Genomic DNA, 25,105 nt, shown 5'->3' with positions numbered 1-25,105 from the left:
TCCGCGTTGTATAGCAATACTTAAGCGTTGACGCAAATAAGTAGTGCAACGGCGATCACCAGTAATGGAGATCAAAATTTGGCCGATTTGAGATACCAAAACTTTAGCGTCATGACTCAAATAAATAAATAAATAAATATTTATTTATATTTAATTTAATTACATTAATTTATTTAGTTAGTTAAATTTAATTTCATTTTATTTAATTTTACTTAATTTAATTAAATTTATTTATTTAATTTAATTTAATTTATTTTACTTAATTTAATTAAATTATTTATTTATTTATTTATTTATTTATTTATTTTTAGGAGAGTGTCCTACTTCCAGCCTTTCCATATTCATCTGTACTAGCCTACCTTACTTCTGTCACCTCAATTTAACAGAAAAAAGACCTCAATGCTCCGCCAGCTGCCTAACCTCTAGGCGGATAGACGGCAAATTGGCGTTACATCGTGCCAAAATAACGTGTCGGCGACCAGAAAATAAACTTGCAAATCCTGACTTTTACCCGCTTTTCGTGTTCGTCTCCACAGCTCCGATTTTGTTCAAGGAATAACTTGGAAGGAGGAATTGTGTTCGCTTCTCCGCTTCAGCCAGACAGCTATCTCATGCTTGTACCCACGCTGTGGAATTGATTCCGTTGACGTTTGCGTGTTCTGAGGGAGAGAGAGAGAGGGAGAGTTTATTCACCTTTCGAGCGCTTCATCTGTGCTCATGACTATCTGTTCATGGTATCCGTTTCATTCGTTCCAGTTGAGGCAGGGTTTTGCTGTACTCATTACTGTCCTATTTAACTTCTCCATAATACGATATTTACCCATGTTGCTTCAATCACGGAGTGTGCCCTGTTTAGAACGTCTATCCTATATCATCAGCCATGTGACATTCGTATTGCTATTTATGCATAGTATGTGTAATTAATTTTTTATTATCTCGATCAAATTTTAACAAAGTATTTTATTCAAAAGTGTATAACAGTTAGCCGTACTTTATTATTATTATTATTATTATTATTATTATTATTATTATTATTATTGTAAGAGGGCCTTAGACTAGAAATGTTTAGCTTAAATGTAGTTCTGTTTATAAGTATGCATAAGGGTGTAATTATTTGTCTTATTTGAACTGTTGTATCAGTGAAGTGAGGTGAGTCAGGGAAGTTATGGTTTTACAGTGCAGTGAATAGTTCCGATCAGTGATAATTTATAGCGTCAATGAAATGTGTTCTATAGCGTCAGTGAAATGTGTTATAGAGTGTTAGTGAAATGTGCCCTAAAGTGTCAGTGAGATGCGTCATAGTGCCACTACAGCGAGTGAGATGAGAGTAAAGGCAAAGACTATTGAAACTTATGTAGGGTCTATACATATGTAGGTTGTATTGTAAAATTAGGTTATTTTATGTTTTATTATTAATTGTAATTATTGTGTTAAATTGTATTGTGTATTCTTATTGTATTGTGTATTGTATAATTGTATTGCTTATCATTTTATTGTGTATTGTTTATATTGTGTATACCACTGCTACCGGGTGCTTGCCCACTTGCAGTGTAAATAAATACAAAGAAATACAGACATTATTATTATTATTATTATTATTATTATTATTATTATTATTATTATTAACTTGGTAAAAATAAGGATCAATCAATTATGCAATTGAAAACGAATATTTAAAATAATTGTATATTTTCTGAGACACCGTATAAGACAATCTCTCTCTTTCAAAACACATACTTCTTCCTCTTTCCCTCACTCACTCATTCACTCTCTTTCTCTGTCTATTACATATCTGTCACACTCAATTCATTCGCTCTAATTTCGTGAATAGAAATAGAATTGAAATCTTTTAATATGAAATTAATTATTAACATTGTAAGTGCTATTAAATTTTAAATATATATTTTTTCTAATAATTGTACACATATAAATGGACAAAATAAGAGACGCAGCAGTAAGAATGCAACTATTTTTATGTGAATAAAATGACGTATTAATTATCATTGAAGCCAGAACTTCTAAGAGTTGTATACATACAAATGGATAAAATAACATACATTTCATTAATTAGTAATAAATAAATTTAAGAACTTCTGTACATAAAAACTGATTGTAGGTACAGTGTGCAATAAAACCTGTTTTTCTTCTCAACGATCTTGTTGTCCACTATAAATTAATAAAATGTAATTAATGGTGTTTAATACTTGGATATTTGGTCTGTATTTTTCTACTTATAATTCAATAAAACTGTTTTTGTGTGCGTGTGTGTTATTTAGCTAAGAGTCCAATATTCAAAGAACTTTACATTAACTTATAATTAAGTTAATTTTATGTACAAGACGTAAGATACAGAAAATATTATATTTATAAACTGTTTTTCACGTACTTTTACAGAAAATATTACATTTATAAACTGTTTTTCACGTACTTTTACAGAAAATATTATATTTATAAACTGTTTTTCACGTACTTTTACAGAAAATATTACATTTATAAACTGTTTTTCACGTACTTTTACAGAAAATATTATATTTATAAACTGTTTTTCACGTACTTTTACAGAACATATTACATTTATAAACTGTTTTTCACGTACTTTTACAGAAAATATTACATTTATAAACTGTTTTTCACGTACTTTTACAGAAAATATTACATTTATAAACTGTTTTTCACGTACTTTTACAGAAAATATTATATTTATAAACTGTTTTTCAATAAATGTGTCACGTATTTTACGACCAGAGATTTTGGGAATCGTCCGTCATGGTGTAGAACCCCTTGAACTATTGAACATAACACTAAATGCAAGACCATGACTACTCATTATACGCTAACTTTTCGACCAGGAGGTCTGTGAAACAAGGGGTGACTGCCATTCTTTCCCCCGTTTGTTATTCGAAGATGTTTTATCCTTGTAGTGTACCTAGTGTTAGCGGGCCCGTCAGATGAATACGAAAACAACCTGGTATCCTCAAACTACCACAGTATAAAATTAATTGCTTGCAGCAGCAGCAGCAGCAGCAGCAGTAGTAAGTTAATAGTAGTAATAATCATAATCGACTTCAATGATTAGGCCAAATAGATCTGCTCCGGCTCCTTAAATCTTCTGTAGTAGTAGCAATAATAACAATAAAAAATAATAATAATAAAAATAATAATAATAATAATAATAATAATAATAATAATAATAATAATAATAATAATAATAATAATAATACAAGAGGGTGGAAGTGCATTATATAGCGAAATTTATAAACTTGTACTTGCTATTTGGGAAAAGGAAATTGTACAAGAACAATGGAAGGAGTCCATAATTGTACCTATTTTTTAGAAGGGGGACAAAACCAACTGTGGTAACTTTCGAGGAATATCACTTTTGTTGACGTCGTACAAAATGTTGTCCAATATTCTTTTGAGAAGATTAGCTCCGTACGTAGATGAAATTATTGGGGATCATCAGTGCGACTATTGATCAGATTTTTTGTATTCGACAGATAATGGAGAAAAAAATGGGAGTATAAGGGTACAGTACATCAGTTATTCATAGATTTCAAAAAGGCATATGACTCGGTTAAGAGGGAAGTATTATATGATATTCTTATTGAATTTGGTATTCCCAAGAAACTAGTTCGATTAATTAAAATGTGTCTCAGTGAAACATACAGCAGAGTCCGTATCGGTCAGTTTCTATCTGATGCTTTTCCAATTCACTGCGGGCTAAAACAGGGAGATTCAATATCACCTTTACTTTTTAACTTCGCTTTAGAATATACCATTAGGAAAGTTCAGGATAACAGGCAGGGTTTGGAATTGAACGGGTTACATCAGCTTCTTGTCTATGCGGATGACGTGAATATGTTAGGAGAAAATACACAAACGATTAGGGAAAACACGGAAATTGTACTTGAAGCAAGTAAAGCGAACGGTTTGGAAGTAAATCCCGAAAAGACAAAGTATATGATTAGACTATGTCTCGTGACTAGAATATTGTACGAAATGGAAATATAAAAATTGGAGATTTATCCTTCGAAGGGGTGGAAAATTTCAAATATCTTGGAGCAACAGTAAGAAATATAAATGACACTCGGGAGGAAATTAAACGCAGAATAAATATGGAAAATGCCTGTTATTATTCGGTTGAGAAGCTTTTATCATCTAGTCTGCTGTCAAAAAATCTGAAAGTTAGAATTTATAAAACAGTTATATTACCGGTTGTTCTGTATGGTTGTGAAACTTGGACTCTCACTCTGAGAGAGGAACATAGGTTAAGGGTGTTTGAGAATAAGGTTTTTAGGAAAATATTTGGGGCTAAGCGGGATGAAGTTACAGGAGAATGGAGAAAGTTACACAACGCAGAACTGCACGCATTGTATTCTTCATCTGACATAATTAGGAACATTAAATCCAGACGTTTGAGATGGGCAGGGCATGTAGCAGGTATGGGCGAATCCAGAAATGCATATAGAGTGTTAGTTGGGAGACCGGAGGGAAAAAGACCTTTGGGGAGGCCGAGACGTAGATGGGAGAATAATATTAAAATTGATTTGAGGGAGGTGGGATATGATGATAGAGACTGGATTAATCTTGCACAGGATAGGGACCGATGGCGGGCTTGTGTGAGGGCGGCAATGAACCTTCGGGTTCCTTAAAAGCCGTTTGTAAGTAAGTATAATAATAATAATAATAATAATAATAATAATAATAATAATAATAATAATACTCTTTATTATGCACGAATGTGGACACCTTTCAGCCATTTTTTATTTATTCTGGAGGCCTGGCTCGGGACCTCGAAGAGTGATTGTTGAGTATTGGTGGAATAATAATGCCAGTGGTGATGGGGAAGGGGAAATCCTGAGAAAATCCCTCGCTTCCGCTTTGTCGATAAATTCGTCCATGACTCAGACAGAGATCGAACTCGAGTCGCCAAGAGGGAAGACAGAGAGACTAACCACTCGGAAATTCTTTTTCAATACCCATCAGTTAGAACTTAGTTACGTTCGGGAACCCTATGTTCTCTTACTTAAATGATAGCGTAGACTCAACCAATCATTCCTAAAAAATCAGTACTTATTTCTTAAATACTGAATAATATAATGTACTTATTTTGTTGGTCACATACGTTTCTGCTTTATTGCTGCTTTACGAGGACACAAACAACCAATAATGAGTTTTAAAATATAAAATGTTGTAACTACTACAATCAATATAGCCGAAACAACTACTGCAAGGACATCTAGCAGAAGATACTGGTACCAGGCAAGATCCAGGGCTGCAGATCGAATATGTGGAGCACCGCCATGTCTGATGACGTATTCAGTCCAGAAGATGGCGGTATCCAGAGGAGACAAAGGTCGATCATTGAAGGCCTTCGATATTCGAAGTGCATTTTCACGATAACTGCAATACAACAGAACACATCGCATACAATTTTATTATTGAACAGAGTTCAATCACAGTTGATCTCTTGAGTATAGTCTTTGCCAGCCTATAAAAGGATTGCATATCAATCTAGCATTTATTGTATAACTTAACAATAAGTCGAGTCGCAAGAGTCTGTAGCTTACAAGGTAATAGTCGCTTAATTGAGCACATTGGCACTAAGGAGATGGGTTTGTGAGCGCAGTTTGTTTATAGCACGACTTTATTTTGTTTGTACTATCTGCAGCCACAACTTTATAAGCATCACTCAAATTTAATATTTTTATAACGAGGCCACAACTAACCCAGATTTAAACGTACTTAAATAACCTTCTGATAATGTCTGCATTTTCACAGCAACCAAACGTAGTCATTGAAATTGCATCACACGGTTAAGGAAAAAAAAATCTTCAACACTTGGTGCACATATGTAGGCCTAAGTGAATGTTACATATTTGTTGTTCTGTACTTATCGAATGCAATGAGTCAGCAGATGTTCCGAAATATAATCCGATTGAATTAGTCCTCAGAAGTTTCGAACAACAGTCAAATGAATTTGGTTATTGTACTCAATGAACTCTCTTCAATTTTGTAAAATATTTTGTATAACTGATCTGAACTGCTCCCGAGCACGAACTTCTACTCTTTCGGGCTGCAATGCCTAATGTAGCTCAAATGTAATGTATTAAATAAATAAATAAATAAATAAATTTGAATTTGAATACTTGAACTAAAATCCAACTGAATTAGTGATCGGATGTTCTGAACGCGAATTAAATTGAAACTAACATCCTATTGAGTTTATTTACGGGTACTTAAACAACAATCTGATTAAGTAAGTTATCGGATGTTTAACAAAGATCTTATTGAATTAGTCACTGGGAGCTATATTCATAGACATTTTTAGCGCGGGCTTCCGGTGGATGATCAGCGAACTAACGTTTTTCGTATTCATAAACCAGTGTTAGCGATATATGACATGAATCCTGTACAAGTAATCAGTCGATAGCCGGGGCTAGTTTAGCACGCTCCTACGGCGGGCTAGCGAAATGTCTATGCATAGCACCCTGGAAGTTTTAATGACAATATGATTGATTTAGTCATCGGACGTTTTGTACGATAATGGAACTTAATTGATAACCTGATGTTTTGAATAATGATATATCAGTAACAACAGATTATTTTGTGTATTAATACATGGATGCCGCATCAGCCATGTAAATAGAATCTTACTACATGAAGTTTAAGTACTCTTATTTTATTTGCGTTATTTGTATCTATTCCAGATAGTGCGAGAGATTCTATCTTTATTATAAATAATAATTCTTTCCTGAAAACAGTTATAATAATGTGTTACTCGATAGATTGAACCAGTGATGGTATACATTTGGCGACATTAAGAAAACTGGAAAAATAACGTCAACAGAATGAGCAACAACAGATTTCCAAAGGCAATTTTAAATTATAGAGCGAGAGGATAAAGATCCATTGGCAGACCTCAAAAGAGATGAACAGAAAACAAGATCGTAACAGGCCACTCGGCCTAAAACTTCTCTGATGATGATGAAGATTAAGGTGAAGATGATGATGATATTTACAACCTTGTGATATTTTGAGTGCAAGTCATCTCCATAAAATGAGGGAATTTCTTTCAGTTCCTTATCACTGTCATTCAAACCACCGATTAGAAAATTCTCAGTCTTAACAAGAAAATCTACAGTAAAAGTGTCAGTGCGATAATTCAAACAGTTCACAATATTGTCAACAACTTCGTAAAATTCTTTACGATAGAAATCTTCAGGAGATGATAGTTGTAGGAACTGGGAAGTCTGCACTATATAAATAATATTGGGGTGCTCGGCATCCCAGTAATTATTTTGAGAGCGCTCAAAATGCAAAGCACCCCCGAAGTCGGCGCCTATGACTTACCTTAACTTATATAAACTTAAAAAAGAATAATATTTATTTCAGAGGGCCCTTCATACTCACCTGGGATCGTTTAACACAGTTTTCAAGGCTTCTAACACTGACTGCTTGGTGATATTCTGGAAAGCTATTTTAATTGCAATCCCTTCAGAAACATAAGAGGCTATGTTAGCCTCCTGATCACCAAATAATGGGATTCCGACCATGGGTACGCCACTATGGATGGCTTCTATAGTTCCCATAAGTCCTCCATGGGTCAGAAAAGCTCTTACATTCGGATGCCCTGCAAAGAAAAAATTAACATAACTTTTAACACATGTGGAGTAGAGTACAAAATTTCGTCGGACACTATGAACACGGAAGACATAGATGTTATGTCTTAAAAAAACTTTCATCAGCTATAATATATTACTGAGAGCGCAGTGAATACCTATATCGCCATTGCACTACAATGTACACTTTATTGAAATCTCCCTCACAACTGTTCTATTTTGATGAATACTCATTCATGACTAAATGCAGGCGGGAAGAACGAAGCGATTTCAGGAAAGGGTATGCCAGCGATTGCATGGAGCTCGGGACTTTTAAACTGCCTTATTTGCAGTAATAATATTCAGACGTGTACCAGGTAAATGTAACATGTCGAGTTCCAAGGTATAGTCAAATTTCAAATAAGCACGGGAAAATAAAAACGAGTATTTTGTTGTTATAAACAAATAGAAAGCGTTACATAAAATAGTATATAAACAGGAAGGAATAACTGAAACTTTGCCTAATTCACTGTATTTTGGAGCAAAAACTGGTTATGCAAGGATCTATTTATTTTTCGAACAATTGAAGGGTTCAGAGCCATAGTGGGCCAAGCGCCATTTATTAAAAACGGAGAAAGCAAGGGTTAAAGTTAAGTGAATACCTTAGTTTAAAGAAGATTGATATATCATTTAGTTTTAATGTGTATACTTTGTATTACTTGCTATATGTTTCCATTCAATTATGGTAATAACTTTATTTTAACCTTTGTTTTCTACGATTCTAGTAAATGGCGCTTGGTCCACTATGGTTCTGAACCCTTCAATTATTTGAAGAAAAAAAAAGTACTACACGTTCCAACAGTGAGAGAGAAATCACTTTACACAGAGACGTGAGATGGCTTGTCCCAAACCAATTTTCCGATATAAGAGATGCTGAAAAGTACATTTCCGTGAAAATCACAAAATCAGTTTTGGAAATTTCACGAAACATTCTTATGGTTTTCATGATAGGTAGGTAAAATATATTGTAAAAATCATTTGGTGATAAATTCGTGGACTTACGAAGTACGTCCACTTGTGGAAGCCATCTTACTATCTTGACGTTGTCTGGCTTGCCAGGTAAGGTGTCACTCTCCCATTTCCAGACAACTCGCTGAGGCAGTTCTGCAAACGCGTGTAAGAAGGCTTCTCTGATCTCCGCAGGCAGCGTCTCTGTTCGGGCTATTGATCCAAAACTGAAGCAGATCACACCGTGTACAGACTGGTCCAGGAACTCTTTCAGATCCTAAAAATAATCCGATATTGTCAGTGATAAAATAGAAATGTAATCAATTTATAACAGTAATTATTCCTTGAAAAGATGGGAAAATGCAAGTACCTTGGAGCAACAGTAACAAATATAAAATGACACTCGAAAGGAAATTAAACGCAGAATAAATTTAGAAAATGCCTGTTATCATTCGGTCTGAGAAGTTTTTATCATCGAGTCTGCTCTCGGAAAAGCTGAAAGTTAGAATTTATACAACAGTTATATTACCGGTTGTTCTGTATGGTTGTGAAACTTGGACTATCACTTTGAGAGAGGAACAAAGGTTACGGGTGTTCGAGAATAAGATGCTTAGGAAAATATTTGGTGCTAAGAGGGATGAAATTACAGAAGAATGGTGAAAGTTAAATTGCACGCATTGTATTCTTCACGTAACATAATTAGGAACATTAAATTCAGACGTTTGAGACGTTTGTAGCACGTATGGGTGAATTCAGAAATACATATAGAGTGTTGGTTGGAAGACCTGAGGGAAAAGACCTTTGGGGAGGCCAAGATGTACATGGGAGAATATTATTAAAATTAATTTAAGGGAGGTGGGATAGTCTATGACGGTAGGAACTGGACTAATCTTGCTCGGGATAGGGACCGATGGCGGGCTTATGTGAGGGCAGCAACGAATCTCCATGTTCCTTAAAAGCCATTTGTAATTAAATAATAATAATAATAATAACTTTATTTGGATTTTTTCTATAATATAATAGTTATCATCCAGCCAAAGAAATTTTGCTCCGCCACAAGTTTCTCTCTTCAGCATCTTCTTCAGTAAGATCTCATACTCCTTCTGAAGCCATCGACCCATTGTTGTCTTGGTATCCCTCTTTTATTGCTTTCATACACAGTCCATTTCAGCATCATCTTCGGTGTTCTTCTATTTTTCATCTTCTTAACGTGTTCAAACCAATGAAATCTTCTTCAATAAATTTCATTTCTATCTTCATAATCTCTCTGATTCTTTGATTTCTAATGTTTTCCTTTCTTTGTCTTCTCGCTGCTTTCCGCCGAAAGTCCATTTCAGTAGCCAAACATTTGTTTTCGTAAACGTCATTTGTCGCTCCCAGGGTCAGAATAAACGTTTCTGTGCTCCTATACCAAACATTTATTGCTTTATTCAGGCGTGTTTAAATAAGAAACAGTTACCCTTTGAACTTACTCAATATAATATTCCATAAAATAAAAAGAAAATAGCTAGGCCTATATATATTTATATTTTATGATAACTTATGTTTTTATTTCAAAGTTTAAGTACCACCCAGCAGTACCATAGGTTGAGGACCGCTAGTAGCTGTACAGTAATCGCAACTGCACTGATATAATAGGGTATATGCAGCGTGTTCAAATACTGCAAAAGAAAACTTCATATCCTTAACATTGGCATCATATCACTATGATGTCTGTGCAGGTATAAACATTCACCAATTAAATAGCGATATCTATTTTTCTTGTAAAGTAAATAACAGCGCGTGAAGATGAGAAACTCATCTGGTCGGGTTTACTCGATACGAACCAACATAAACTTTAAACAGCCGATATCAGTGAGTGAGGGTAAGTCACTTGCAATTATTAGAAAACAGATTTCGTGGAGACTGGTGGGTTTTCTGTTCACAAGCTTCGTACCATTCATTTAATTTACGGAAAGGCAGGTCTGTGTAGAGGACAGAGCTTAAACCTTAACAAAAACGCTTTCCGCAGTATCGACTTCCCGTGAGTTCAACGTTTGTTGCTGTTGCCCAGATAAGTATTAAAATTAAGATAAAATCGACGATACGACTAATGTTTATTACATTACAACTAGAACAACATTTTATTAATCTTTCTCGTCCAATGTTCTGTAACAATCTGTAACGTATGTTTGGCAGACTACATTCTCTATATCGACGGCCCAGTTCAAACTGGAAACATTAAAATTGTAAAGTTTTGAGAAAACTGCATTTTATATCTCCATGTTGTTGTGAAGAATCCAATTAACATACTCTAATCTGAAACTTGGAATAAATATAGAACATCATTAGCAGAATTTGGAGTAATTTCAACGACCTTTGGATTTTTCACATCAACATGAAGCTTTAAAATACAGGTTAATCAAAATTTTAAATTTTTAGTTGTTTCCCTTTTGAACTGGGTCGCCGATATAACGCGCGTAATCAGTGGCAAACATTGCTCTTACCTGTGGTAATTCCTTTGGCGGTGTTAGGTGAATTCCACCGACTTCAACTATGTTTGGCACGAGAGGTCTCGGCTGGTTTATTGTAAAATGAGTGTTCAGTAACAAGAGACTTGTATTTCTTGCGATTTCAGCCAAAGGAGGCAAACCCTCTCCGAAATATTTCCTGGCTATCTTCTGTGTAGGCATATCCATTAGGCCGTAATAGGCCCATTTTATAACTTCTTGATATACAGCGTTCAGAAACCTCTGGCCAAAACTCATGTGATCAGAGTGACCAAGGAAGTGATGTGGGATATAGGAAGGGTTGTCAGGATTGGCAAAACGTTCGTTGCTCCATGGCATCATCACTGACGTCGTAAGAGCTATGAACGGAACTTTGAACTTATGCACGAATCCGAGCATACAGTCCGTGTTGAAGAGCTCTGTGATGATAAGGTCAAACTTCTCATCAGATTTCATGAGTCTCTGTATCGGTGGGAAGGACAGCGTGTTCTCGCACACTGCTAGCGCCACTTCCACCAAAGTGTTAACGCTCTTCATCACTTCCCCCTTTCCGACGTCTGTCAGAGGTTCATCTTCCACTGACGTATCCATAGAGCCCACCAGGCTGATGTCCTTCAAGTTTGGGATCGGTTGCTGTTGAGGGAAGTGGCTGACAACGGTAACTTGATGACCTCTAGCTGCCAGACCTCTCAATAAGGCCTGCACCATCGCGTAGTGACTCTTTGTCACATGCGGACACAATGCCAGTATCTTGTAGGCTGTCACACTTGAAGAAAGGAGTAAAGTGGCCACCAGCAGAAAAACTCTTAAATCCATCTGAAATAAAGCAAAGTTATCCTTGTTTATAATATGACTGTGATATAAGTCACAGATTATTCAAATAATAATGATAATAATAATAATAATAATAATAATAATAATAATAATAATAATAATAGGCCTAATAATAATACCATAATTATAATTACTACACCTTTTCCAGTTGTATTTCAGAAAATATCAATTGTATTTCAGAAATTATCAAATGTATTTCAAATTAGTCAATTTAATTTCAGAAATTATCAATTGTATTTCAGATTTGAAGAGTCCACTGCAAGAATGATGGATGTCACTTTCATGTCGAAAATGAACCAAGACTGTCAATGCATAGCTTAAGACATCGTATAGAATTTGCATACAGAGTTATATGGCATTAACACTGATAGTCGTTGTCCAATAATGATCGGAAAATCACAGTTAAGCTTTGAGCGCTAAGCATTTCAAACTTTCAATTGCTTCTCCTGCAAAATGTATTCCAAATGACATCCATCATTCTTGCAGTGGACTCTTCATTTGTAAATTCAATTTCAGATAGTAGCAATTGTATTTCAGATTGTATCAAATGTATTTCAGATTTGTCTATTGTATTTCAGATGGTATCAAATGTATTTCAGAAAATAAGCAATACATTTAAAATTAAATAGTCACTTTTATTTCACAAAATAACAAATGTAGCCCTACTTGAGAATTTAACATATATTTAAAAAAATGGAAAATGGATTTAAAAAATTCTCAACTTTATTGCATTTTAGAGTCCGACAGGCATATTCACCATAGCTAAAGCTGCAGCTTGATGAATTGTACTGTGCTGTACTGCACGAGCACAATCACCACCAACAATATTATGTGTGTTGCTTCATCAATTTTACTCTCTACAGTAGGTAAATTAGCCTACAAGACCAGGAGCCATGACGTCAGGAATTCCAAGATGGTTTTTTTTTATGTACGTCTTCACTTTACACCAAAATGAGCTCGATTTGAATTTAACATTGGAGAGTAAGGTGCCAACCATAGCTTCTGAAATACAAATGATAGTTTCTGAAAAACAATTGACAAATCTGAAATACAATTGATGTTTTCTGAAATACAATTGATACTATCTGAAACTGAATTGACTAATCTGAAATACGAATGACATCTGAAATACGATTGATATTTTCTGAAATACAACTGGAAAAAGTGTAGTCTATTGTTACTGAAATGAAATTTATTTACGCACGAACTGACACAGTGAAACATATTCTGTAATGGCGGTTTCATTAGGGCTTTATTTATTGTTGCGACGGGATTGTGTAGTTGTTATCACGTAAATAAAGTTGTTCATGTTAGCGGTTTTCAACAATTTACACAAATTAATGCATACATTATTGGAAGTGGGGATGCTTCCGGGCAGTGCGTCTTCTGTGTGGTATAGTGATATTATACAGTCGAAACCAGTGAGTGAAAGTATTTTGTTGAGAGGCTATGTGGACTATGTGGGGGGTGAAATTTTGAATTTTATAATGCGAATATATTTATATACTATTGACGGCACTGGCTTTTATCTTCGCCATCTATTTATAAAAGTAATAACTGAAAATGTTACACTTACACCAACAAATTCTCGGTCACTATCGATTAGTAGGGGTCAAGTATCCTTGAACGTCAGTGTACTACCTACCCATCAATATTGTAATAATATGATTGTCCTTCATATGGATTATTCCTAGTTGAAATGACTTGTAGATATCAATGCGAACCAAGCTTCTACCCTACGGAGTTTAAAACCACAACGCTTCCTGGTACAGTACAGCCGCTACTGATAATAATTTTATAAGTGGGGGAAGCACAGTCTTGCACGAATTTATGGTTTTTAAACAGGTGCATACGCGATAAATAAAGTGATAGGAGAGCCAACATGTTTAAATATATTTTTTTTTCAGATGGACAAAATATAATTAACACGGCTAACTCATCAAGATAACCTCTACAACCCAGAAAGTAAGCGTGCTTTTAGAAAACCAGTTACAGACTATGACATTTCATTATACAGAGTGTTCCGAAATTCGAGCACAGAGCTACATTGCGTGAACTCTACATGGAAATGGAGTCGAAAAATGTTAGTGACAAAAATCCGTCTCAAGAATTTTAATTGCGCAATTGGGAAACATTGCAGAATATAGAATATCTTAGTACTAGTCTTTTTTTTTTAGTAGGTTATTTTACGACGCTTTATCAACAGCTTAGGTTATTTAGCGTCTCAATGAGATGAAGGTGATAATGCCGGTGAAATGAGTCCGGGGTCCAACACCGAAAGTTAACCAGCATTTGCTCATATTGGGTTGAGGGAAAACCCCGGAAAAAACCTCAACCAGGTATTAGTACTAGTCTACTGTGTTTCAACATTTACTGTGTTTATCATTATAACTATCAAGTATTAAGCAATAAAGTGACAAGAAATGAACAAACAATTTATTACGAAGAAGTGAAGGAGCACATGTCAATTCCTGGCGTTTAACCCTTTCTTACCTATAGATACCATATGGTAATAATTAACTTTATAGCATTTATATACTTGTGTGTTACATATGAAGGTAAATTTTGCTGGATAACTTCTATTTCAATACATTTTCATCAATATAGTTTTGTTTCAAATGTTGCCATTCCCGTAACTTGGTCACTGAATTGGTCCTAATACAGCTATTTGTTTCAACATGGATTGCTTGTAAATTTAATTTGGGTTAGAAAGGGTTAACAGTTCGTTGGCACATAATATTGAATCAGTTTTTTTACAATATTATTATTAAATGGATAATAATAAATAGTTATCCTCATCTAAATATATAGAAGATTAAAATCGGGATAAAACCTAATAATTTTATCCTTCTAGGGAGAAGATTTAAAAATATCAATATTCCTGCACGTACAGAAGAATTATACAGGGACATCACTTTATTTTTACTTGCATTTTATTGTACCTGCGTTTCTGAATGTACTTGACTCCCACCCCTTTCACTAATGTCCTTGCTAACGTCAGCCACACAAACTTACGGCCGCTGTTGCTAGCAGTGAAGTAAACAGTACAGAGTACAGTGTGTTTCAGAAATATGTTGCATTTTCTATAGAAGAAAGAGCTTACATTATTGAAATTTATTTTCACACAGGTACAGTGTGTAGCATAACTGACTTTATCTGTGTGGACTGAGCACAAGTGAAGATTAGAGTTATCGAAAGTACGGTACTCTATAAGTCGGTCAAGAAGTTAACTGTAGATTTTTTTTTTTTTACAGAAGTGCTCACAAAATTGTCAGGAATAAATTAGGTTAGTAATACGCTGAATAAAGTAAACGTTACATAATGAATATAACCGCCTGAAGAGGTGAGTTTGTGAAAAAAAATTGTTACTACTCTACTGTTTTTTTATAAAATACCGTAACAGTAATGATCAAACTGAAAATCGTAATAGGCTACTGTATTTCCCTGTAACATAAATGGATACACTACTTGTCTCTCCTCCTATAGCTAGTAAAATGATTTGTTTACATATTGCACTAGTAACACCAAACTCCTGTAATGGAAGGGGGTAACAGTGTTTCCGAGTATAGCCAGGTTAATGTTAAAAATGTTGGTAAAAATAAAGTGATGTCCCTGTAGAAACACATTCTTAGCGGTCAGTAATAATAATAATAATAATAATAATAATAATAATAATAATAATAATAATAGTAATGATAATAATACATTATTCAGCAATTAATGTTTCTATAAACTCTTAATAGAACCGTTGAGCAACGTAAACATATTACATTTTGTCCGACAGAACAACAAAAAACTTCTCCTTGTCATTCTTTACGAAACCACCTCTTACTGCTTGTAGAGACAGAGTTTGTAGAGCGTTACGATATCTCCACGGTTTGCCTTCAGTACGCAATGTACAGGAAACTCCTCGTACCCGTTTGAATGTCTATGATTACACGATGTAATCATGACACCACCTTTGGTCACCGTTGAACTAAACTCAACAACGCAGCTCTATCAGAGAACACCAATGTAGCGCGACGTAGCATTGTGACTATCTCTGATTGTGGTTCTGGGTGATATGTAGCTACATATATTATCAGGCAGTACACCTCACTTGACGATGTGTTAGAAGAAGAACAATTGTTTGTATACATCTGAAGTCTGATTAGTGGAATAAGTAGCTAATCGGCGATGTATGCAATGGTGGGTAAAAGAAACTGGCCACCCTACCCCATTATCTCCTGGCCTAGTTGCCTCATAAGTGGTGCCATTTTGGTATCGCTTGTGGGGTTCAGACCTGTCTTCGGACAGTTGACTGAACAACAACAATATTGTAACGAAAGGCTAGCCTCGTACCATACGGAGATGTAACGTCTCCCCGCATACTGAAAGTCATGGTCGTAGTCATGCCTTTAGAGCAGCCGCGGCGAAAATGCGACTCACGAGCACATTGTGGCTCGCAGTGCTTTTCTCTCGCTTCCTACCTACAACCCCCACCCTCTTACTCACTGGAGTCAAACTCCGTTCTATTTGTATTTGTCTCGGACCTGCGAGTGGCGTATCGTTGCAATATCTCTCTCGAAACCATGTACCTCTATAAAAAACGAAAGTTTCAAGTAGGATGGGAGGATGCATTCTTTTGCTTACAATATGATGAAAATATTAAATGTATGATTTGTTCACAAATATTACTAGGAAAATGGTTGTATAACATAAAACGGCATTATAAGTTACTACATGTTACTGATGAAACATTAAAAGGTTAAGTGTTATTATTATTATTATTATTATTATTATTATTATTATTATCATTATTATTATCATCTCCGTACGTCGATTCTTTTACAGCAGATGTACGAATAATGCGGTTAGATTTTCAACAGTAATCTCACTAGACGTTTTGATTTATCTAGAGAAAATCAAAACTCGAGTGGGATTTAATTGACTATTACACGATTAGAAGAAAGTATATAAAGATTAGAAGTAACGAAGTACTCCAATACAATAAAATATTAATTGACTTACGAAAATACAACTGTCTTCAAATGTATTATTGTACCACCTCAATATTACAAATATTACGCTAGATGCATGCTAGATGGCAGTAGTGAGCAATGCCTTCTCGTCGAGAAGTTCTCGATCTATTATACACGATGGCAATGTTACTAGTCAAGAAGGCTTTGTTGATTCAGTTTCATGTTTATTAAAATGCAACATTCCACTTCAATTATCCGAATCCCAGTAATCAACGTCACTTGACAGATGATTTTCAATAAATCTTAATATTAAACAATCTCTGATACGTGACTATCCATAATATCATATACCAGAAGCTATAACATAACCTAAATAATATATACAAGTGTTAGAAAAGTTTTAAGTAACGACGATGACATAAAAAATAAACATGAATAATTTTAAAAGGAATAATTATTGAATGTACAATTTTCAAATTTGAATGTGGTTGGTGGTTCAATTGATGTTATATTGGACGTGTGCGTAATAGAAGTGGAACTCGTTGATTTAGGCCTACATGGTGTATTCAACTTATTCAGAATTTCCGAATGAATAATTTTAAAAGGAATAATTACTGAATGTACAATTTTCAAATTTGAATATGGTGATGTTATATCGGACGTGTGCGTAATAGAAGTGGAACTCGTTGATTTAGGCCTACATGGTGTATTCAATTTATTCAGGATTTCCGAATGGTGCTCTTCATTTATTTGTAAATCGGATTTCAGAAAATGCATAGTATGATAAGTGATTTTTATTAATTCTTGTTCTTGAATGCCAATGCGAGTCATATTTGAAACTGCTGTGCATCGACTGGAGTGGTTTGTAATTTTATATATATATATATATATATATATATATATATATATATATATATATATATTTTTTTTTTTTTTTTTTTTTTTTTTTTGACGTCCAGACCAGAGCAGTTTCAAATGTTGGCAAACAAAGAAACAAATGCTAGGGAAGCGATAAAATTAAACAAATGCTAGGGACGCGATAAAATTGTGCGATAAGTAGCCATGATTGGTTGAAATACGTCCTTTCGTACCGTTTTATTGGTCAAAAGTAGTATGACGTAGTAAGAGTGTAATAGTCAATTTAAACTCACAGATTTACAATGTGACGTTAAATGAAAGCTATATGTAAGGACTTGACAGATATTGAACTTTCCAAATCTTTGGAAAAATATAAATATTTGAAGCTTCGTTCTTTCGCTTGCTCTGTTGAAGCCATGTTCGCTGTAACTTACGTTTGTGAAAAATTATTTTCAACAATGAAAATAGTAAAAATCAAATTTAGATCACGACTGACAGACAAATACCTTCGTGATCAACTACGATTGGCAGTAAGTGACATAATTACTGATTTTGAAACTTTGTCGCAGAAACATTCTGAAGACAGTTAATTTTAGGTTGTGATAATGTGTCCTATGTTTTCTTGTTCATTTCTTTCTTCGTTACACGTCCTAAACATTAACTTCCCCTTCGGCTGTCCGCCTCCCTCCATAGGTGCTATGCACGTTGCAGCTTACACAGTTGCTCGGCGCACCATGGCCTTTTCGCCACGGCTGCTTTAGAGCATACCTGCACAAACAGCGCTCAACGAGCGCGCGCGCTCCTTCGGAGCGGGAGAGCCGTGTTTACCGCTCGCAGAAACGGAGAGGAAGATACGTCAGAATGACATAGACTTGCTATAGGTAAAGGAGAGGGAAACGACCACTCAGTTATCTAGTGGAGTGCAGTGTGTAGGCCTATTCTCAGTAACTGTTTCACGTTGCTTACCTACTGCTACAGTACAGTATGGAGGAATCTAAAAGACATTTAACATTTAACGATTTACAGCTCGAACTTATTGATCTTCAATGTGACCTAAGGGCTAAAGATCGTCGTTTGAATAATACTACTACCCTGGTTGAATTTTACAAGACTAAACATTATCAATAATATCCACGACCACACAGGCTGGCTGTGAAAATGATTGCTATGTTTGGCTCAACATTTATATTTGTGAGCAACTGTTTTCAATAATCAACTTTAACAAAGGCAGACATTGAACATCTGTAACTGATGTTTCATTACGATCAATAGGCTACTGTTCCTTTCAGCTGCCAATAGTATTAAACTTCGTTTTGATGTACTGATAAAGAAAAATATAACAAAATGATATTGTACATTTAAGTAGTTATAGAATTTCTATTATTTCTGTAAAATAAATATTTCTTTATTAATTAATAATAGCTCAAGATAGTTTTGCAAACACTGAATGGGAATTCTTTCATAAACACTCGTAATAGAACTTCCTTTTGTGTAAATTTTGTACGAGATCACCCCTCCTTCCAGTCCACCCTTATACAGAGCGCAGCTAATATCTGCATTCCGCTCATGAGCTGTGAGCTGGCTCGGAGAGCTGAAACCTTGTGCAGGCCTGCTTTAGAGGCTTTTGCCTTAAGCCTCGTTGCTCGCACTGCTCTCTCCATACTGGAATGACTGTCAACAGTGAACTTAATCTAGAAGGATCGGAGTGCAACCAAGTGTTACGATATACCGTTATTACAAACTTATAGGCTTTCTATCAGCCACACAAACTTACGGCCGTTGTTACATTCGAAGTCTGCTAGCAATGAAGTAAACAGTCCAGAGTATAGTGTGTTTCAGAAATATGGTTGCGTTTTCTATAGAAGAAAGAGCCTATATTATTGAAGCTTATTTCCAGGGGCAGGTATTTATGGAGATTAACTTTATCATTTGTGTTTTTTAATAATGGTGTCGAAGGAGATTGTTGGAGATTGATTTGTACTCTTCGCGGGTATTAATGGAAATTTTGAAAAATACAATTATTTTGAAATTGGAGTATTAACTCAGTATGAATATTACTTTCCAAATAATTAATATTAAAGGTTCGTTGGATTCTGGTAAAGGTGCGGTATGGCCAATAGACAATATTTGTTGGATTGAGACTGTATTTAACACACATGCATTAAACACGAAAAAAAACTTGCAGCCTTCAAATTAACACTTCCAAATTATTAGTGAAATGTTGAATTCTCCGTCTTTCTTGTTCACTAATGTAATCAGAACACCTGGAATACCATGCAATGTAGCCTACTTCGATATTATAACAAATTTAAAAGAAAAAATAGTCCGAAAAAAGAACTCAGAATATGAAATTCGCTATAAAACGACACAATAATAATAATAATTCGCGAATGTGTTCATATTTCTTTATTAGAACTCTATTTCGCGATTTGTCGTGATTATTTTATCCGCATATTATTAATCAGAATCACTTAATTCGTAAAGATTAGTAAAAATATATTATATATCTATTATGTCGTGATTTTCGCGATCTCCATAAATACCCGGCCCTGCTTATTTCGCACAGGTACGGTGTGTAGCATGACTGAATAACTTTATCTGTGTGGACTGAGCAGAAGTGAAATTAGAGTTACCCAAAGTACGGTAATATGCTGAATAAAGTAGCCATTATACATTGAATACAACCGCCTGAAGAGTTGAGTTTGTGAAAAAAAAACTGTTACTACTCTACTGTATTTTGATAAAATACCGTAAAAGTAATAAACAAACTGAAAATCGTAATATCGCATTTCCCTGTAACATAAGTGGATACACTACTTTACTCTCCTCCTATAGCTAGTAAAATGATTTGTTCACATATTGCACTAGTAACACCAAACTCCTGTAATGGAAGGGGGTAATAGTGTTTCCGAGTATAGCCAGGTTAATGTTAAAAATGTTGGCAAAAATAAAGTGATGTCCCTGTATAAAATAACGAATATCTTTATTTCGTCAGTGTCTACAATCGAATATGGGATCTTCGCACACAAAGCCGGTATATGTCAGTTGTTGTCGCTGTCCTGTTGTGTTTCGAAGTAGGCCTACTAGTACTATACACTGGTACTGTAAGCAGTATTCCTGATGATAGTATCTAGATATTTTTGCATCGTGAAGTTGTCTGACCTGAATTTACTATGCCAATTCAAGATGTCACGAGCGTGGGCGTTATATCGACTGATGTCACTAAAACAAACTTTAAAAACCAGCAAATTTCACCTACCTCAGTCAGTTGCACAATAAAACTGCACTTCACTGAGCCACAGACCAGACCTCCGTGTAGTTCGAATACTTCCTGGATGATTTTGATGCTCTAATAGGCCTGAAGCATGGAAAGGGTAGACAGAGTCCTCTAGCGTCCTAATCAACAATTACTTCGAGTTGACCCCATTAGATTCTGATTACTGCCGATAAAATTTTATTGGCAGCATTTGAAGATGATTTACATGAATCAATTAATATTTTGAATGATAGGGACCAATTTAAGAATTTTAAAATGAGCACATCAATAGACACAAGACAAAAAATCATAACATTTAATACCTCATTCGCAGCAAAATAGTAATTAATAATATCTTGGAGCAAGTAAATACCTTTATCCACTTTTCTTACGTAATGTCAAAGTTTATGACATTAATAAATATGTTATAATGAGATGCTTTACCACACTAGTGCGATAAAGTGATGCACACGATGAATAGTCGGTCACTTTAGCACACAAATCGCTGCTCGCATGCTGATCCAGACATAATATATATTGAATTCCAGATAAGAAAAATACTGAGGTAAACAAAATAGTGGATTTTACCATCTCCCATACCATCCTACCAAATCATGTGTGCTCGCCAATTGGCTAGTGATGACGTAAGCGCTACAAATTAGGTCGCAATCCCTTATCGATATGTTGATCGTAATTGATAATTCAGACATAAGTAAAATAAGTTAAAATCTTAAACCGAGATTCGTGATACATTCAGAATGTAGATATGAGTTATCACTAAGGCTCGGAAGTTGATGAAATACCATCTTTCTTCTGAGACATCACAAACAATGCAAGATGCAATACAAACTCGTTTCAATTCAACACAAATTAATATAGCCTACTTTTGTTTTGCAATTTTTTTTCGGTCTTTTATTGTCTGTTGATAATATTTTAGGAAATGTTCTACTTCTCGTTGCATTTTTGCCCTTTCTGCTTGTGAACGGACATTTCTTACAGCGTAGTCCTGGTCTACATAGGAGAACTTACTGAAGATTGCTTATGCAATTTCATTGCGTCATACAAGAATTTTCGTTATGGTTGCATCAGCTTTAACCTCTGTTCCTCTCTCAACGTGAGAGTCTAAGTTTCACAACCATGCAGAACAACAGGTAATATAACTGTTTTATAAATTCTAACTTTCAGCTTTTTTGAGAGCAGACTGTCAACTTTATTATATACTTTCAAAAAGGAACGGATATCTCGTGAACTTACTCTCACATGAAGTAAACTGAATGAACACTACAGAAAATGTTCCAGTTCATTCTTACCCAAAATAAATCGCATAATGACTGCCTATACTTAGAAATACTTAGAAATAGAAAGTTTACGTAAACGTTGATTTGCATATTAATTCACAGAATTATGTTTTTTTCATATCTAATGCTAGAGAGAGACTAGTCTACTGTATATCACTCTGACCTAGGGGGCATTGCCTCCTACGACCCCTCGTATCTCCGCTTATGCCTGGTCGCCTGCACGATGGGACGAGAAAAAACTATTAAAAATACATTTCGCTTTGAGCAGAATTATTGTTTATCTCTTCATTTATTTACTGTAATATTAAAAAGCAATACAATTTCATGTTAAATAAAATTAATGTTCTTTCTTTCATTAAGGAACTTAATGTTTTTACTTAAATATTCAACAACCGGTTCTACGAACTGCTACAAATTTAACAGGCTGTTCGGGCGAACTGGTGCAAACCGGCTGAATGTCATCATCCATACAGATAAAATATTTTTCTTCCGGCTTCTTCCTCCAGCGATATAATTTTCAACACTGCGGGAACAGAAGTTCAGTAAGATCCTACATAAAATATTATTATCGGACACAATGCTTTCATATATTTAATTCTCTGTCCAACTAATAACAATACCGCGATTTACCTTGACATTTAAATTGCTATAGCGTAGTTATTATTGAGAAAGAGCACATGACGACTCGAAACAAGTTCACAAAGCAATCTACCAAAATTGCCTGGTGGTAAACAGACGACAGATGGGTATATGCTGTAAAGGAAAGCTTATAAAAATAGTCTCCGATATGAACAAAATACACCTCTCAAGCACAGCTTTAAGACCTGCAGTTCAGAAGTGCTTTGCCAAGATGTCGGAAGCCACTGGAGTAGTACACGGGTAGAGAACTGGTCTCCTGATCCGACGTTACGCTCGAAACTATGCGAGCTCCAAGCCTGATGGTCACTTGTCTCACTCCGTTTTTACCGTTCCGTTGAAGAAACTGATTACCTAGTTGGGTTTTCCCCGACGTTTCCTTGAACCTCAAGACGAGTATTAGGTAATATGAGGAATCTTCAGGCTCATATCCCACTGTCACCAATTTTACCCACGCTAGATTTTCTCGTAGTTAACATAGCGTCGTTAAATATTTAAAAATATCGGGGCACACTTGCTTGACACGGTTCTTCATTTATCATTAGGAAACGTGTAGACTAGATATAAATATTTTTCCTTCGATTGTCCTTATCATATTGGATTACAGGTGGAAGAAAGAGTGGGATATTCCCCGTAATTGTTCAACGACAGTACAGCAGTGTTTGGTAGAAACTGATATGGTTAAATTGTAAAGTACAAGGTAAATCAATGTGCCTGTACTGCAGTATAAGATGTGACGTCGTTGCCAAGAACAAAATTCTGAAGCAGAACACTTTACATTACTTTTCAAACCTACTTTTCATCTTGAAGTTTGTAATGGCACCTACATTTTTGTAGGTCGTTAGAATATCTTACGTTATTTTTATAACTTATTTGCAGTTTATAACGATATCTATATTTTTACAGGTCATTATTAAGAACAAAGAATCTCAAAATTAATTTCGTCATTTATAAACCCACTACTTTTTATCTTACAGTTTTAAATAGCATCTACGTATTTTTGCAGGTTGTTATCGAGAAGAACGAAGATTCTCAAACAGAATATTTTGTGTTATTTTTCAAATCTTGTTTTTTTTTTCTTGCTGTTTGTAATGGCTCCAACATTTTTGCAAGTTTTTATCGGGAACAACAAATGATCTCAAATACAATGCTTTTCGTTATTTTTCAAACCTACTTTTTGTATTGGAGTTTGTAAATGTCATCTAAATTTTGTAGATCAGTTTGACGCCTATGCAAACTTTCACGAGAGTTTTGACTTCTTACGAACATGGAGTAATATGCTCCTTTTATGCCAGTGCAAATTTCTGAGTCATTCTTTAGTTACGTTTAGTCCTGGAAACCTTTCTCGTTTCAAAATTATACATTGTATATTTTTAAAAAAATACACAGTCTTCCCCGCTTAACAAAAATATGTTATCTTTTTTCCAATATATATCTTTTTCTTCACTCATTTTTTAAAACACTACTACATATGAGTATGCTTCGTGTTTGATATCCTTACACAAAGTACAGAATCTCGATGAGTTGAACCTTGCACAAAGTATGTCGATGAGTTGAACCTTACACAAATTATGTCGATGAGTTGAACCTTACACAAATTATGTCGATGAGTTGAACCTTACACAAATTATGTCGATGAGTTGAACCTTACACAAATTATGTCGATGAGTTGAACCTTACACAAAGTATGTCGATGAGTTGAACCTTACACAAATAATGTCGATGAGTTGAAGACCTTTTATTCACTTTCCCAGCAGAAAAGTATTTATTGTTAAATATGTTCGGACGGAAAATAATTGTAACGTTACTATTTTCTGATCATTCAGCAAGAAGTCGGTGGCTCTTAAACGGGATACCTAATTAGTAGACTCTTGGGAAAACAAAATTAACAGCAGCTCCTGTTTCCCCATAATTAATAGTATGTCATAAATTATTTTCAAGAAAATTAATTTTTTTATTACCCTATGCTAATAATTGTAGGCTAACCACTAATATTAAATGATTTCTATTTGGAGGTGGCAGTGATTGTCCATTTGAAAGCTAGAGAATCATTTCCTCACGTCATTGGGCATATTGTTTTCTTAAAGTTCCCTTCACAACTACGTTTATATCTATTCAAGGTTATAAGAATGGAACATATCCTTCCTAATACCGAGATCTTGAA

The 25,105-nt window shown here is 34.8% G+C and overlaps 1 protein-coding gene across 1 annotated transcript; it reads right to left on the bottom strand.

Annotated features, from left to right (window-relative positions):
• Positions 1–262: 262 nt before the first annotated feature.
• LOC138699637 (UDP-glycosyltransferase UGT5-like) lies at positions 263–25,004 on the bottom strand. Its single transcript, XM_069825668.1, has 5 exons — positions 21,011–25,004; positions 11,096–11,914; positions 8,664–8,886; positions 7,414–7,633; positions 263–5,403 (listed from the first exon to the last, which is right to left on the bottom strand). Exons 2-5 carry the CDS (start codon positions 11,912–11,914, stop codon positions 5,118–5,120), a joined length of 1,548 nt encoding a protein of 515 aa, XP_069681769.1. The 5' UTR covers positions 21,011–25,004; the 3' UTR covers positions 263–5,117.
• Between the last annotated feature and the right edge of the window lie 101 nt (positions 25,005–25,105).

This window comes from Periplaneta americana, chromosome 5 (assembly GCF_040183065.1).
Source record: "Periplaneta americana isolate PAMFEO1 chromosome 5, P.americana_PAMFEO1_priV1, whole genome shotgun sequence".
NCBI classification, from domain to species: domain Eukaryota; kingdom Metazoa; phylum Arthropoda; class Insecta; order Blattodea; family Blattidae; genus Periplaneta; species Periplaneta americana.
The sequence above is the reverse complement of the archived record's forward strand: the minus strand, read 5'-3'. Positions and strand labels throughout refer to the sequence as shown.

Bases quoted from the DNA above. Each gene is read 5' to 3' on its own strand.
- LOC138699637 (XM_069825668.1), bottom strand. From the start codon at position 11,914: ATGGATTTAAGAGTTTTTCTGCTGGTGGCCACTTTACTCCTTTCTTCA. The intron at 8,887-11,095 runs GTAAGAGCAATG...GATTATTTTTAG, and splicing joins CGCCAAAGGAATTACCACAG to GATCTGAAAGAGTTCCTGGA. The intron at 5,404-7,413 runs GTGAGTATGAAG...GTTGTATTGCAG, and splicing joins ACTGTGTTAAACGATCCCAG to TTATCGTGAAAATGCACTTC.